The sequence below is a fragment of the Fukomys damarensis genome, unplaced genomic scaffold, assembly GCF_012274545.1.
Source record: "Fukomys damarensis isolate Sample0158 unplaced genomic scaffold, DMR_v1.0_HiC HiC_scaffold_37, whole genome shotgun sequence".
In the NCBI taxonomy this organism is placed as follows: domain Eukaryota; kingdom Metazoa; phylum Chordata; class Mammalia; order Rodentia; family Bathyergidae; genus Fukomys; species Fukomys damarensis.
In genome coordinates this window covers 30,122,753-30,140,990 of record NW_022900949.1, presented here as the reverse complement: position 1 = coordinate 30,140,990, position 18,238 = coordinate 30,122,753, and the positions used below count along the sequence as shown (strand labels likewise).

At 35.7% G+C, this 18,238-nt stretch overlaps 1 protein-coding gene across 1 annotated transcript in view; it reads right to left on the bottom strand.

Annotated features, from left to right (window-relative positions):
• Nucleotides 1-18,238, bottom strand: part of Phkb (phosphorylase kinase regulatory subunit beta) — a 214,358-nt gene that overhangs the window by 116,520 nt on the left and 79,600 nt on the right. The window contains exon 8 of the mRNA XM_033759669.1: nucleotides 11,343-11,458. Coding sequence (XP_033615560.1) covers nucleotides 11,343-11,458 — 116 coding nt within the window. The remainder of the gene's footprint in view (nucleotides 1-11,342; nucleotides 11,459-18,238) is intronic.

The window sequence follows — 18,238 nt, the reverse complement described above, 5'->3', positions numbered from 1 at the left end:
AGGGCCCCACCCAGACACCAGCGGTTTGGGGGCACAGGTCCTAGTCAAAGGCCCTCCTGGACAACAGCTACACAGGAGCACAGGCCCCAGCCTGAATCCCACCTGGACAACAGACCAGCATGGGGATCTAGAAGGCAATCATCAGGAACCCAGGAAACCATGCAGTGCCCAACAGCAGAGACAAGGCCTCTTTAAAGATTGTTGAGACTTGAAGCCCACTGGGAAAGCAAAGAGTGACCACAATAAAGATGCCGCAGATTGCATTGGTTGAAATGAGAAGGCACCTAAACAAGACTCAAAATCAGACTTTCAGATCACCAAAGGCAACCCCAAGAGGCAATGGAAGGAATACTGATACTCAACCACCTGGACTCCCTCAACAGGCAATGAAAAATGATCTAGAAAAATAAATCAGAAATAATTTCTCAGATAACAACAGAGATTGTGTCCATAGTGAAAGAAATGATTACTAACTCTAGAGGAGACACAGATTTAAAAAAATAGAGGATTTGAGGATCATGATGGAATCAAAGCATAGGAAACATTTTATCCATAAAACAGAGGCAAACAGATATGCAGATTTAAAAATGTCACTGAAAGTTTACACAGCAGAATGAGCCAATGTGAGGAAAGAATATCAGATATAGAAAACAGGATTGAAATTACTGACCAGGAAAAGAAAGATTTCTTAAAAGTAGCAAGGGACCGCAAAAAAGAATTATAACACCTGCTAGAAGAATTCTAACACCTGCAAAGAAAAATAACATAAGATGGGTCAGAATCAATGAAGAAACAGGAGATACTGCAAACTACATTTAAAAAAAAACAACAAAAAACAGAACTAATGGCAGAAAACTTCCCACACAGGGGGAAAGAATCTGAAATACAGATAAGTGAGGCAAATAAAGACTCCAACTAGCCATGATAAAAAAAAAATCTACACCTCATCATGTAACAGTCAAGATTCAAGAAACCCAATACAAGAAAAAAAATCCTATAAACAGTTAGAGAAAAGAAACAAATCACAAAGGAAAGCCCATCAGAATCACAGAAGACTTCTCAACACAAACCCTCAAATCAAGAAGAACCTGAAGTATTTCAAGCCCTAAAAAAAAAAATCAACCTCCAACCTAGATTGATGCACCCTTCAAAAGTATCTCTCAAAATTGAAGGAGAAATAAGATACTTTCACGACAAAGAACACCTGAGGAACTTCATGAATAGCAAACCAGCACTTAAAAAATTTTTAAACAATATCCTAGGAAAAGATGAGTCACAAAGCCCAGCAAAGTAACTCCATCAGGCAAGAAAAGAAATTAAATGCAAAGGGGGAGAATCCAAGAACATGAAAAGGTCATGACAAGGACAAGTCAATACATATCAGTTATAATCATCAAAGTTAATTATTTCAATTTGCCAATTAAAAAAAAAAAAGACTGGCAGAACGGGTCAAGATCCAACAATATGCTGCATTCAAGAAAAACACTTAAGCCTGGAGATTTAGCTCAGTGTTGCCACTGTCTGCCAGGCAAGTTCAAAGTCCTGAGTTTGATCTCTGTTTCTGCAAAAAAAAAAAGAAAAAGAAGCACATTTAAATAAAAAAGAAACTCATAGACTTAAAGGATGGAAAACAATATTCCATGTGACAGGAACCTGAAAAAAAACAGGAGTAGTTTTCCTATTTGCAGATCAAATTGATTTCAAATGAACACTAATTAAGAGAGACAATGAAAGCCACTACATCCTTATAAAAGGAATATCCAAGAAGAAGAGATGACCATAATAAATATATATGCACCAAATACTATTGTACCCAATTATAAAAACAAATATTAACAGAAATGAAAAATCAAATGAACTAATAAAATAGTAGTGGGGGACCTCAATACCCTATTGTCACAGATAGATCAACTAGACAAAAAATGAACAACAAAAAACACTAGAACTCAGACAAACTCTTGAACAAATGGACTTAACATGTTTACAGAGTGTTCCACCCCAAAAAATCAGAATATTCTTTTCACCATCATTCTCCAAAATAGACCACGTACTTTCTCATAGAAGATGTTTAAGTAAATGCAAAGAAACTTAAGTTATCCCCTGTATATTAATCAGATCATAGTGAGATGAAATTGGAGATCAACAGGAAAAGAAACCCAGAAGAATTTTATAAACACATGGAAATTAAACAACACATTCCTGAACAAAGGGTCACAGAAGAAATTGAACAAGAAATCAGACACTTTCTACAATTAAATGAAAATGCCAATACAACATATGTGAATCTATGGGATACAATGAAAGCAGTCTTATGAGGGAGATTCATAGTAGTGAATACTTGTATTTGGAAAACAGAGCAAGTGCAAATAATCAAGTGGATGCTGAACCTCAAGATTCTAGAAAAAGAAGAGCAGGAGAAACCCAAAGCTCAATCAAGGGAGGAAATTATAAAGATAGGAACAGAAATTAATGCAATGGTGACAAAGAGAACAATACCAAAAAAAAAAAATCAATGAAACAGAGTTGGTTTTTTGAAAGAATAAACAAAATTGACACTTAGCAAACCTCAGCAAAAAAAAAAAAAAAAAAAAAAAAAAAAAAGGGAAAGAAAAGGTCCAAATCCATGCAATTAGGAATGAAAAGGGTGAAATTACAACACACTCAGCAGAAATACTGAAAAAGAGAACTACAGGACAATCATGCTAATTAATGTAGATGTAAAAATCCTCAATAAAATTCTGAGAAACAGAATGCAGAATATCACACAACCTGACCAAGGGTGATTCATCCAGGAGATGCGGGGATGGTTCAACATACACAAATCAATTAATGTAACACACTGTATTAACAGAGTCAAGGACAAAAACCTTATGATTACCTCAATAGATGCAGAAAATGTGTTCGATAAAATCCAGCCACCATTTATGATAAAACCCATACAGAAAATATGAATAGATGGTCTCTACCTCAATCTGATATAAGCCATCTATTAAAAAGCAACAGTCATAGGGAAGGGAGGAGGGGATGAAGGGAGGGTAGGGACAGGGGGAAAAAAAAGAGAACCAAGAATTGTCATGTAGAGGTACAAGATCCCAACAATGAATGTAACTGTACTGTATATCTAAAAAGTACCAATAAACTCAATTAAAGCTGAAAAAATAAAAAGCAACAGTCAATATCATACTAGTCAAAAGCTGAAATCCTTCACACTAAAATCAGGAACAAGACAAGGATGTCCACTATCACCATTCCTTTTCAATATAGTCCTGGAAGCACTAGCAATTAGACAAGAGAAAGTAATAAAAGGAAAAAAAGATATGAAACGAAGTTAAATTGTTATTATTTGCCAATAACATGATACTCTATATAGAAGACCCTCAGAACTCCACCAAAAGTCTTCTGGACTTAATAACCAAATTCAATAGATAGCTGGATACAAAATCAATACACAAAAGTCAATCTTTCTTGTATACAAACAACAGACTCACTGAAAGAGGAACTGGAGAAAAAACTCCTTTCACAATAGCATCCAAAGTAATGCAATACCTAGGAATGAACCTGACAAAAGAAATCAAAGACCTCTACTCTGAAAACTACAGCACTCTGAAAATAAGAGACTGAAGAAGATATAAAATGAAAAGACATCCTTGCTCCTGAGTAGGAAGAACCAATATAGTGAAGATGACCATACTTCCAAAACTGCTTTACACAGATTCAATGCAATCCCAATTGAAATTCCAATAGCATACTTCACAGACCTTATGAAAACAATCCAAAAATTCACTTAGAACAAGAAGAGACCTAAAACAGCAAAAGCAATGTCAGGCAACAAAACAAAGTAGGGGATGTCAATCCCCTACTTGAAACTATACTACAAATCTACTGTGACGAAAAACAGCATGGTACTGGCAAAGAAATAGACCGGAGAATCAGAGGAATAAAATAGAAGATGCAGAAACAGTTCCATACATACTCAGCCACCTCATCTTTGACAAAGGAGCCAAAAACCATCACTGGAGGAAAGATAGCCTCTTTAATAAATGGTGCTGGAAAAATGGGTTTCAACTTGCCAAAGATTAAAGCTAGACCCATATCTTGTACCATGCCCTAAACTAAAATCCAAATGGATCAAAGATCTAAATATTAAATCAGTAACACTATAGTGGCTGGAAGAGAGCTTGGGCAGAACTCTGGAAGACATTAGTGTAGGAAAAGATTTCATGAACAAAACCTCAGTTGCATGTGAACTAGCACTAAGAATCAACAATTGGGATCTCTTATTAAAAGCTTCTGCACAGCAAGAGAAACAAACCACCAATAGCATGAAGAGACAACCCACAAGGTAGGAAATAATTTTATCAGCTGTTCCTCAGACAAAGGTCTACTATGCAGAATATACAAAGAACTTTAAAGAAATCAGACCTCACAAATTTAAAGACCCTATCCAAAAATGGGCATCTGAAATAAACAGACATTTCTCAGACAAAGAAGTAGAAACAGCAAATAAACATATGAAAAAATGTTGAACATCACTGGTCATTCAAGAGATACAAATAAAAACAATGGTGAGATATCACACCACTCCAGAAAGAATGGCTGCCAGCAAGAAATCAACCAATGAAAGATGTTGGCGGGGTTGTGGGGAAAAAGGAGCCCTTCTCCACTCTTGATAGGAGGGCAAACTGGTGTACCACTGTGGAAATCAGTATGAAGATACCTCAAAAACTAGGATTAGAGGTCCCATTTGAGCCAGCTATGCTCCTGTTGGGTATCTTCCCAAAAGAATTAAAAGAATCATATCACAGTGATACGTGTGCACCCATGTTCACAGCAGCACAGTTTGTAATAGCTAAAACTTGGAACAGCCCAATTGTCCATCAATTGGATAAGGATTTTTTTTATGTACAATGGAGTACTGCACAGCCATAAAGAATGATAAATTAGAGATATTTATTGCTAAATGGATGAACTGAGGCCACACTCTAGTGAAATAAATAGGACACACGTGTAAATACTGAATAGTTTCTCTGGTGTGAGATACTAAAAATGTAAATAAGGATCAAAATGTATACTAGATAATGTGAAACAGGATGAAAAGGTCCAAAAGCAAGGGGGAAGTGGGAGGGTTATGGGAAAAAAGATGGGCAAGGAATAAATAAGAGATGAGGAAAAGGGGCCGGGGATTTAGCCTACTGGTTCCACCTCTTGTCTCAAAAGCACAAGGTCCTGAGTTCAATCCCCAGTACTCAAAAAAAAAGAGTTGAGAAAAACAATGAAAACAAAGTCTTTATAAATAGGGAGATGGTGGAGGGGTGAGTGCAGGGCAGGGGAGTTGGGGGTGAAAAAGAATCAAGACATGTCATGTAAAGATACAAATCCCCAATGATGAGTGTCATATTACTACCTAAAATACACTAATAAAGTTAAAGTATGTATATAAAGGAACTAGAAGTTGAACAGGACACAGAAAAAACACTATCTGATATAGTTCTAGACATCCTAGAGAAAGTGAAAGGGGCACACCGGCTTGAGGAAAGTCAAATGGACAGGAAAATCAAGAGTGTGTCAATACTTGCTTAGAAAACATTTCAAGAGGATCATAGTGAGTTTGGGGCAATAGACAGATGCTTTTACTAAAGTCCTGGGAAAGAGCTGAGTCTGATGTTAGAAGAAAATTCTGGTAAATAGAAGAAAAGTGCCATTTAGAAAAAAAATTCTAGGGTTTATCTAAAAAAAAGTTAAACAATTCAGTAATTTGGACTGAGGAGATAATAGCAAACTATAGTCAAAACAAGGCAGATCATTCATTAAGATGAACTTGGCTCTGATCACTAAACAAAGATAACCTCAAAACTTACAACAGTTTTACCGAGAGATCTTTTCAACTTAGAACAACTTTTTCAAACTTTAAAGTATGTGGTATAATAAAAACAAGTTTGAATTTGGGGGCCAATAACCTGGAATTCAGTTCTGGTTCTACCACTTCCTGACTTATATGATTTAAGGAGGCCAAGGGAGAATCATAAAGCTTTCCCGACTCTAGTTTCTTTTTATACAGGAGCAGTAATGCCCTCTGTCCAGCTTAAATACATATCCTGTAACCCATCAGTGCTACAGACTGCAACTACCAGTATTAAAGCCTGTAGCATGCAGACAGTAAAAGGGGATCTCAATTTCAGAGGAATACAAGTGTGTGTTTCAGGGGCTCTGGGACAGAAATCTGTGTTGGAACAGGGTATGACTTAGAAGGGCTATTGCCAGTGTGGTAACAGAAGTATAAGCAGTCACTTGGCTGAGGCCTCAGTGAGCACCATGCCAACGGTCAGGCTGTGATTTGTCTTCTCTCTGCTTCCTCCTAAGGAAAATATATAGAACTAAAACAAGGAAAGGCAGCAGAGAAAGTCAAAAGTCAAAGAGATATGTCAGTACTTATAGCAAGTATTATTACAGATAGTCTCTCATTTATTTTTAGGGGTGTTTTTTTTGGTGGGTTTTTTTTTTTTTTTTTTTTTTTTTGGTACCAGGTATCACCAAGGCAGGTAGCAGCACCACTGAGCTAAATCCCCAGCCCCACAGACAATCTCTGATTTATGACAGTTTAACAATGATTTTTCAATTTTACAAGTATGCAGGAGTGATAAGTATTCAGTAGAAATCACATTTTGAATTTTGATCTTTTCTCAGGATGGTGGTGTGCTGTATGATATTCTCACAATGCTGGGCAGTGACAATGAATCACAGCTCCAGTCAGTCATGCCAACACCAGAGCTAACACCTGATATCCTACAGTGTGCTGTGACATTTGTCAGGTTAGGTGTAATTAAATGCATTTTTGACTTTCAGTATCTTCAACCTACCATGGGCTTATAAGAAAGTAACCCCATCTAAGGGAAATAGCACCTATGAATATTAATTCAAGCATTCTGCAATTATAAAAATAATATAAGGATATAGCATTAAGCAGTAAAAAACAGATCTATCTAGGCCAACATATTTCAGGGTATTTTATAACAGCAGTAGACTAAGAGTTGTGACTGAACCCTGCCCTGAATCAGCCCTCCATTCTACCACATATTCCTAAATAAAAGATACTTGCCCCCCAAAAACAATGCCATCACTGTCTACAAGCATTAAGAAACTCTGTTTTGCAGTTTCAAAATATATTTGGCTTAGAGGACTACTATCTAAATACATATAAAACTCAAAAACATTAGACCCCCCTCTCCAAAGTAAAAGATTCAATTTAAAACATGGACAACTGAAATAGGTACTTCTCAGAAGAAGAAATACAAGTGGTCAATTAATACACAAAAACATGCTCAATATCACCAGCCATGAGAAAGGCAAATTAAAACAACACTGAGATTCTATCTTATCCAAGAAATAATGACCATCAGAAACAAATCAAATAATAACAAACACATTTCATAAAAACCAAAGGAAATGAGAGACAATAAAAAATATGAGAAAAGGAGAAAATGGAAACAAAGTCTTTGTAAATAGGGGAGGGTAGAGGGGGTGAAGGGAGGGCAGGGGTATGAGGAAAAAATAAGAACCAAGATGTGTCATGTAAAGGTACAAGATCCCAATGACGAATGTAATCGTACTGTATACTTAAAAAGTACCAATAAACTCAATGAAAAAAATCTTGGAAGTAGCCTATATGTCCGTTAACAGATGAATGGATAAAGAAAATGCATTTATACACGGTGGAGGACTAGTATGCCATAAAGAAGGATAAGTCTGACTTAAGTATAGGAAAATGAACACACCTTGAGACAATGTTAGTGATGCGACATATCATATGGCTTTTGTGAGAAACCCAAAACATAAGTTAAATTGAGGAGCTGCACAAAAGGCAACAAGAAACAAGAAAACATCTTTTGCAAGTGGGAAGGGGATCAAGAGATGGAGGAAAGAGAGACAAAGGGGAAGGGAGGAGTAAGCAAAAAGAATTAATATATGTTATGTACATGTACCAACTCCCTGTGATGAAAATAGCCATTTTGTAGTGTACACATGAATAAAAATTAAAATTTTAAAATTGTGTGTGTTTTCATCTCTTTCTCATTCCTGCAGCACAATTCCCAACAGCTACATCTTAAAAGAGGAGGTTTATTTTGGCTCACATCTATAGTCGGCTGTTGCCAAGGCAGGACAGTGTGGCAGAGGGGTGTGGCAGAGGGGTGTGGCAGAGGACAGCTGCTCACTTCATGGCATCCCCGCAGCAGAGAGCTTTGGGGAAGGAGCCAGGAAGGGAGATGCACCCTTCAAGGCCATGCCCACAGTGACTGCCTCTTCTGACCAGACCCCACCTCCTAGCAGCAAGAAAGAACTAAACCCCATAATCCAATAGCCTTCCAAAAGCCCTGCTTATGAGTGCAGGAGGCTCTGAGGGACATCCAGACAAACACCGCAACAATGTCCTGTTGGCTCCAGAGGTAACACACCCAGAACAGGCTGTGTATGTGTGAGCTCAAAAAACATCTCAGAAAAAGCTTCAAGTTCTTTTCCATAACTGTAAAGTTTTATACCATAAACGATTAGAAGATCAATGCTATATGTCTAAGGTGTGCTCAAAATTAGGGGAAAAGTTAATTTTAAAACTTTACTACAGCGTAAGACACACTGCTATTAGCCCTCCTCAAAACGTACTCCCTTTCTTTGAACACACGTATCCTATCCTTCTCTCCACAGTTTTTTTAATGATAGGGGTCTTCCCATGTAGCTCAGTCCTCTTTCCTATCTTTTCAAAGTGTGATTAAAAATATAATGAATGTTGCTGCTTGTCATCCAAAAGAAAGGTAGGTTTGCAAAAACATTATGGTGTTGCCCTCATCCACCTTACTCACTGGATCCAGAACCTTGCAACTTCTGGCTCTTCCTCACGGTCAAAATGATCGTGAAAGGTAAATGTTTCACACTGATTCAGGACACTGAGATAGTAATAAAGACTCATAAAAGAGAACTTCCAGAACTGTTCTAGCACTATGTACAACGGCGTGTGTTTGAAGCAAAGGAAAGTGTTTTGAGAGATATTAGTGACAATGTGTCTTTTGTAGTGATAAATTTTATAAAATTTAAACATTCACTGTAACTTTTGATCACACCTCATTTAAAACATATCATGAAAACCTAAATGGTAAACTGTATTTCTCACCCATTTGATAAAACTGGCCCACTACAGTTAAGATTAATCTTGCATGCAAAAGACAGAAAAGAATATAACAGCTTGGTGAGGTAGTACACATCTATAATTCCAGCACTCTGAAGGTTGACAGCAGGAGAATTTTAAATTTGAAGCTAAACTAGCCAACTTCACAACTTGCTGGAACCCTGTCTAAATAAATAATAAATAAAAGGGAATGTAGCTCAGTGTGAAGGTCCTGGATTCAATCCCAAGATCCAAAACAAAAGAAAAAGAAAAAGAAAGGAAGAAAGAACAATGTATCAGTTATAAGACAAAATTGAGTCTATTTTTCACTACAGACACCCTGACTTTCTAGGGTTAGTGTTAACTTTTCTGAGTATGGTATAGTTAATTATTTGTTTGCTGTTTTATTTTGCAATAAAGGGTATTGAACTGAGCACTGAGTTACATAATTGCTCTCTCTTTTTCTATTTTTAAATTCTGACACAAGGTCTTGATTAAGTTGCTAAGTTACCCAGGCTGACATTGAACTTAGAATCTCCCTGCCTCAGCCTCCTGAAGTATTAGCATTACAGGTGAGTACCAACACACCTGGATTTCTTACAGGAAAAACTCCCACTTTTCGGTATATTTTATATTGCAAATAATAGCAGTCTGAAATCAGACTGGCATGTTATTAAATGCTTATTGAAAAGCAAGGAAGAAATATGATACTTACAATCATTGAAAATGTAAAATTTTAAAACTAACTTAATCAGATCACTTTCTTGTAATTTAATTAATAATCTGGAATGCTGAGAATTTAATTTGGAAGATGGCTGAAATATAATATTATCTTACTATTTTTAGTATTTGTAAAAATTTAGTTTTTGTGTGTGTTTGTTTGTTTTTCAGTGTTTTGAGACACGGTCTAACAACACAGTTCAGGTTAGTCTTGAACTCACTATGTAACCCAGGCTGGCCTCAAACTCCCAGCAATCCTCCTGCTTCAGCCTCCCAAGTGTTGGGGATTACAGGCATAAACTACCACGCCAGGCAAGAACTTAGTTTCTGAACTGAACTTTCTCACAAAATCTTTGAATTGATTACTACTTTCCTGTTCTATATGTAAAACTGCATCACATAAATCACAAAACTTATGAAAAAATATTTGTATATTAGTTTACTAGGATATCTGACAGTTCTTTTCATTTCAATCTTTGTTACTAAAATGTTCGTAAGTATATGAATACAATAGTACTCTAGTCTTTACAACTGTCAGCCCCTCAAACACATAAAAAACATGAACTCATATAACTCTATAAAGTAAAAACTATAATTATCTTCCTTTTGTAGAGGTTATCTACTCGGGGCTACACAGCCCAGATCTGAAACCAGTTTTTAGTTTATTAAGTACCTTCTATTACCTTAATTTGTTATGTCCAAAAAAGTACAAAGCTGCAGATTGTTGGTAACATGCATTTCCTTCTCTGCTTCATTTAAATCTCAATAATTCAAACTGACCTCTCCTTTAAATGGCCTCTGCTAACCTGTAAATTCCTATATTTAGTTTAACATCTTTTAGTGAAACAGGAATAGGACTTATTTAACTAGTTAAAAGATAACCACCTTGGCAGAAAATAAGGACATATAAAAGGTTCAGTCACCAAAACTATTTTCTAAACCCTAAGAGTAAAGAAAACTCATAAAATAGTAATATCATTCATCAGCTACTGTTGCTTATTCAAACCCTAAACTACAGTTCAAGATGTTGATCACAACTCTTACAGAAAGTACTGAATGTTAAGTTTACCAAAAGGCATAAGAATCTGGTTAAGGTAAAAATCAACTCTGCAATCTGGAAGAAGATTATAATTTTACATGCCATGTATATATAACTGGTGCTTGGAAATTTGAATGCAAGAAGGCCAAGCTGTGAATTAATGGTGAAAGCTGAATGCATGTGCTGATTCCCAGGGAGGTGGGGAAAGATGCCCTGCTCCTTTCCTGTATCTGTTTATGTGCTGAGAGTGAACCTTTATGCTTTAATTTTAAGTGAATTTCATTTGCATCATGCATAGAAAAATAATGTGTTAAAAATTAACAAAGAAACCATAGTTTCCATCTACAGCTTTGATTTTATTCGTATTTAAATTCTACACATTTAAACAACAGCAAAAACCAAAAAGACCTCAAGAAACTGGAACATTACCTGGAATGTAGCTCTGTGCTGCCATTATTATATTTGCTTCCTCTTTCCCAGACACCAAAGTCAGGTACACGGTAAACTCTTTCTACACAAAACACAAGGTTTTGAATAAAAGTGACCTAAAATTAAAAAAAAGAAATGAAACATAAGGGCAATTGCAATAACAGAATCTTTAGATATGGACCAAGAATAAATTAGATACCCTTGAAATCTAATTACACTTAACCTGCTTCTCAATACATTTTTTAGCTTTTTGAAATTCTTTTGATTATTATATTACTAAGAATTGTCTGTTTGGTTTTTCTAATAAAATTCACTTTCAGTAAGAACTTATCCAGTACAGAAATAAAAATTTTTTATCCTTTCAGTGTTCAAACTATAATTCTTCAACAATGTGTCTATTAACATTTGAATACTGTGTATTTTAAGAGCTAACAAAAATATAAAGCACTGTTTTTATATGGATAATATCTGGAATATTAAATTTCCATACGAAATGTTAAATAAATCTAAGCTTTAGAAACCAAAAAATATTTCTCTGTTCTACATAGTGCCAGTCCCATGTAGAATCAACATTGAACCTTGAGTCTATCCATTCTCCCAGCAGCTAATTTTCCTACCCACCTTTTCAATAGCTCCAAGTACCTTTGGCTACACACTCAAAGCTCAGTTGGAGGTGGGCTCCAACAAAATGGGCCTGGAGTCATAGCTTTGGGAATACAAATTTCAAACATTTGGTTAAATTTATACCCTCAAAAGAACATAGAAACCAAAGATTATGGTCAGTTCTTATTTAATAAAAGTATATTCATTCAAATAAAGACAGTTTCTTTTTTTTTTTTTTTCCTAAAGACAGTTTCTAAAGTGGACTCTAAATCCTGACTGCAGTGCTTTAAATTTAATTTTCATGTCAAGTTCAACACAGCATCACAAGATTACTCATACCCTCATCACAATCCTTTTGAGGTGGCAAACATGTATAAACCTTTAAGAATGAAAAAATAATTCACAAAATCAAAGTAAGAATTCACCAGTACACCCGAAGATTTGAGAAATCAAAAGAAGAAAAGACAGATGGGGTAGGAATTGAGGAAGACCCTAAGAACAGAGAGACCACAACCTTTGAAAGAATTCTTCCTTGTTCTGTAGGCCCTCTGGAAACCCACTAAACTCACAGTCAACAAGCTCACTGATTAAGAGTAGATCAGAGATTAGTCTACTCAGATTACTTCACAAATGGTGAATGGTTGAGGTTTTAAATCCCTGACTCCTTAACTTCTTTCCAACAGAAACATTTTACCTTTGGAATCAGGAACAGCCTACCTGTTTCAGTGAAGGAAAGGTCTTATGGGGTAAGGCACACAGAAACAGGGCACAATGTGAGGTAATTCTAGATTTCTACGAAACACCGACCTATCCCATAACCTCTCCACCCAAGAGTAGAGCAGTTCAGATCATCACAAACTGTTTGCTTTTTCACATTCAATACTGCTGAGGGTCTCCACAGCTTGCCCTAGCACCTGCTATCTTGCTTATATGCCACAAGGGAAACGTGCTGGTGTAAAAGAAACCTGGCACTGGGACTGGAGATGCAGCTCAGTGCTACACTGCTTGCCTAGCATTCATCCCCAGAACCATACAAACAAAAACATAAACCTGTTCATTTTTATGATGTCAGCTTTTCCATGGTTCTAAGAGTTGTTTAGGTTTTATAACACATACACACACATGCACAGAAAATAGTTCATAGTTTGCCAGGGCACCAACTTTGAAACTTCAAAACAATCCAAATCCCTCTCCCTTTCATGACAAGCTTCTTAAGTGTATCATCTATCACTTCTTATTCCTCCCCTCCTTCTCCTCCCCACTGCTAGGAGGATGTCCAACCACATATCCTTCACAGATTTTTATAAAACTGTTTCTTCCTCGGAGTTCCTATTGCTTTGGCTACTGACACTACATTCATCTTCCTGGCTGCGTCCTTTTGGCTGCCATCCCTACCGGTGAGCATTCTTCAAAGCTCTGCCTGTTCTTTCTGTATGCATACCTCATCCCTCTAGGAACCTCAGTCACTACCAAAGTTTCCTCTACAGATAGTGGTATAAGAGATGGTATATACAACACAATGCAAAGGCAAGAGCATCACACATGTGAGTTATTTGGTCTTGCTCTCATTATATGGTACAAAGCATTAGCTGAGCGACACATGGCTTCTATAAAATGAAATGAGTAATTTTTTCTATGTGTACAATGAAAGCTTACAATTTTGTGATTTTTTTCCCATTCTAGCTTTCAATATTCAACACATACTTTGCTTCTATATTCAGTTATGATATATTTCAATTCAGACTTCCCACTAGCCCACATATTCTAAACTCTTCCACTTGAAAATACTTCTCAATTTTCCTTTTTTTCTAGAACTCTGCTGCTTTTCTAGGTTTTCAGTGTATCTGTCTTGAACTCATCTTTGGCTTCTGAAATTTATGAGGTCATTCTTTTGGAGTGAGTTCCTGCACTAGGACCAAAACACCAGGCCAAACTAGATTTGGAGTCACTTGTGATAGGTGCTATATAATCAAACTAAACTCTTACATGGGCCAGTGTGAAAAAACAAGAGATTCCAAACAGCTTTAAAAAAAAAAAAAGAGAGAGAGAGAGAGAGAGAGAGACCTAATTTAGCTAAGCTGGAATGTTAAGGAAGTTCCCTGTTTTAATCATATAAGAAAAGTAATTTCAGACAACTACTCTGATTTCACTCCCTGCTTCTACTTTCTTCAACCCCTTTCTGTCTATAAAGCCAGCTTCCTCTGTTCGGTTCTTAAGAGAACAACTTCTAAATATTTGGACAAGATGTTTCCCAATCTGCAAATCACCGATGAAAGCTAAGTAGATTTTTAAACAAAGTTTGTTGTATTTTGCCTTTTGATATGATTATGTCAACTTTTATCTATTATATTCATTTTCTACCAAGACTATTTTTCGCAGCACTTCTTTAGTCAAAAAAGTTTTGTGAATCTTGACACAGTGTCACAACTTTCACATCTCACATTCAAACCTTCCACAATCTTTCCACTCTATCCTCACATGCCTCTATTTCCTCTGACAGTTACCTTGGGCTCCAATTGTGCTCACTGGCATAAATCTTGCTCATTTTGAACTGAAACTTTTCTATAAATTTTCCTCCAATCCCAGTGCAAGTGGAGGGAAACTCTATTAACTCTCACTGTTCTAAAGGCAAGACCATAGCTCTTAATTTTTCATTTCATGGTTTCTTTTTCCTCACCTCCAATTAGTATACAGGTCCACCATTTCATATTTACAACTTTAAAATACTACAATCACTGAAAAAGTCATATTTTTCACTCACTTATCAGGAAAACCAGAAACTGAGATGAGATTATCTCAATCAGATATAGATATACATTCTTTATATATAAATACTGAATACATACACACACACACACACACACACACACACACACACACACATATATATATATGTATCACCTTATATGAATATGTATTTGTCTTATTGCAAACGTATTAATATGCTAATTATGTGACTCTGCCCTAAACCCTGGTAGGGTCATTATATAATAAACCTAAAACAGTAGTCACTTTTTCTTTTTCTGTTTTTAAGACATAGGGTCTTGCTATGTTGCCCAGGCTAGCCCTGGATTCCTGAGCTCAAACAATCCTCCTGCCTCAGCCTCATCAAATGGCTAAGACTACAGTTATACACCACTGCTCTTTGTATTACCCTTTTTAAATACTAAAAATTGAAATCTAAAACATATCTAGTTGTAAAATTTCTACAGATAAGGATCTGTGGACTTATATAACATAGCTGAACTCATTGTATTTTCTGCAAAAATAATACCAAGGTTTTGTAAAGACCGGGCACCTGAGGAAATAGGCAATTACTAGAGTATGAAAATAAAGATCACAACCTTTTCTGATGTCAGGGTATTCTGCATATTGATTTCAATTCCTGACTCTAGTTTGTGTACCCTATATAGCTGCTGGTCCTTTTCCTCATAGTCACACCAATTTCCAATGTGTTAACATGCTTTTCAAAGTGTGTATCTCTGAAATCCACTTCTAGAAAAAGTCTACAGAGAAACATTTCAGAAAAAGCAAGGGGTCAACTGTAAATGTTGCCATGGTATTTTCTGAATACTTTAATAGCTTTAAAACAATAATTCATAACTGTGAAATACTTTCAAAATAGTTAAATGTAAATAAAGTAATTACATATTGGGATACATTGTTTGGGTAATATTATGTTAAAGAACAAAATTCTAATGGACTTTATAAATTTTAAGGTATCATAAAAAATGACAAATCGAACACTGAAAGGGTGTGATATTCAACATATAATTTTAATTAGCTTACCTAAATTCCAAGGCAAGGATTCTCTCTCTCTCTTCCTATCAAATTGTATAGAATCCCTCAATTCTGAGCATTACAAAATTACAGTTAGACATCGCTTCTCAGCCTTTTAGCTAAGGTCAAGTGCAAAATTATAGTTAGAAAGAAGAAATAAATTCTAGTGTTCTATAGCTTTGCAGTGACTACAGTTAATAATAATTTATTGTGTAGTTCCAAATAGCTGCAAGAGATTTCTAAATGTTCCTACCACCAGAAAATAATAAATGTTTGAGATGATGGCTATATTAACTAACAATTTGGCAATTACACAATGTATACATGTATCAAATCCTAGAATTATGTAATAGTTATAAATCCTAAAATTAAAATTTCACAGACAAAAACCTATAGTAGGATAATTTGTGAATAAGATACTTGAAATAGTAATGAAAGAATTAATAAGAGATATGAAGTTACAAATGACCAAATAAAAATTTATTAGACTTTAATAAATGGTCACTGAAATAAAACAATTCAGACCCAACACCAAATAGAAAATTTAAATGTTTTTAATATACATATTGAATTGGTAAAAACAGCTTCTATACATCTATTTCAGGATCTCTCTCCAGCAAGTACTTATTAAACATTTCTGCCCAGCAAAGTAATCAGTAGACTCAAGAGACAATCTACAAAATAGTAAAAATTTCTTGCCAGCTATACCTCAGACAGAGGAATAATATCTAGACTATATAAAGATCTCAAAAACATAAGATCACTCAAAATAAAAAAACCCCAACAAGAAATGGCCCAGTGAAATGAACACACATGTCTCTAAAGTACAAATGGCCAAAAAACATAGGAATAATGTTCAACATCTCTGGCTATTAGAGAAACACAAATTAAAACAATACTAAGATTTCTTCTTACACCAGAAAGAATAGCAGTCATCAAGAAGTCAAAGAGTAACATGGTGGTATGGACATGGTGAAAAAGGAACCTTTCTCCACTGTTGGTGGGAAGGTAAACTAGTACAACAATTATGGAAATCAGTCTGGATATTTCTCAAAGAACAAAAATTACAAATTTCATATGACCCAGCTATTCCCCTTTTAGGTATCTTCCCAAAATAGCTAAAGGCATCATGTTACAGTGATATATGCATACCAATGTTTACAGCAGCTCAACTCATAATAGCTAAATTCTTGAAGCAGCCTGTATGCCCAGCAATGGATGGATGGACAAAGAAAATGTGATATCAATACTACTTGGTTATAAAAAAAGAATACATTTGAGACATTTGTAGGAAAATGAATGCACCTAGAAAATACAGTATTGAATGTAATAATGCACACACACAAGATTAAATACCATATGGTGTTTCTTCTTTGAGTAAGGCAAAGTACAAAAAACAAAATAAAGGATGATAGAAGAAACAAGGGGATAGATCTTTTTTTGCAAGTGGGAAAGAGTCTAGGAGACCAAGGGGGAGTCAAGGTGGGGAGGAGAAGAAAAGAAAGAAGATGTAAGATATGCCAAGTACAGACATTATATGTCATAAACATGAGCTAAGAATAATAAGAAGAATGCAAATGGGGAAAGGGGATTTAGAGATAGAGGGAGAGAGATGGAGGAGAAGAAGGGGATTAAAAAAGGAAACTGCTGTGTTATGTACATGTACTTACTTCCTGCAAAGAATGTAAACTTCATGTACTAATAAAATTAAAATTTAAAAATTAAAAAGGCTTTTTTCTTTCTGCATCATGCTTCAGGCTTTTGTGATTTTTACACAATCCTTAGTGTGACTGAGGCTCACCTTCAGAGTCACTGGTTGCTCAAAGAGACAGTTCTGGGTAGCTTCAATTTACTCCCTAAGTCCCTCCTTTACAGCCAAAGGACATAGTTTTAGTCGTTATAGTGTTTAGTTATTTCTCCTTACTTTATTTCTCCTTTGCTCTTTCCTTGTTTGGTATGATTATGACACTTTTAAAAATCTTATTGAGTTTATTGGTACTTTTCATCACTGGGTACTTGTACCCTTACATGACAGATCTTGGTTTTCACTATTTTCCCATACCCCTGCCCTCCCTTCACTCCCTCCACCCTCCCGTTTACGAAGACTTTGTTTCCATTTTTTCCTTTTCCCATAGTCTTGCTTGCCCCTTATTTCCTTTCCCCTACTCTTCTCACTTCCCCTATACCTTTAGCCCTTTTCTTCCTATTTCACATTATCAGTTTACAGTTATACAATTTACACTTTAGTTTTTCACACCAGAGAAACTACTCGGTATTTACACGTGTCTTATTTATTTTACTTAAGAGTATGGCCACAGTATACATCCATTTTCCTATGAATGACACTAGTTTCTCATTCTTTATGACCGAGTAGTACTCCATTTTATAGAAAAACCACATATTCTTTGTCCAGTCTCCAGCTGATGGGTATTTGGGCTGTTTCCAAGTTTTAGCTATTATAAACTGTGCCACTATAAACTTGGGTGTGCATTTATCACTGTGGTATGATTCTT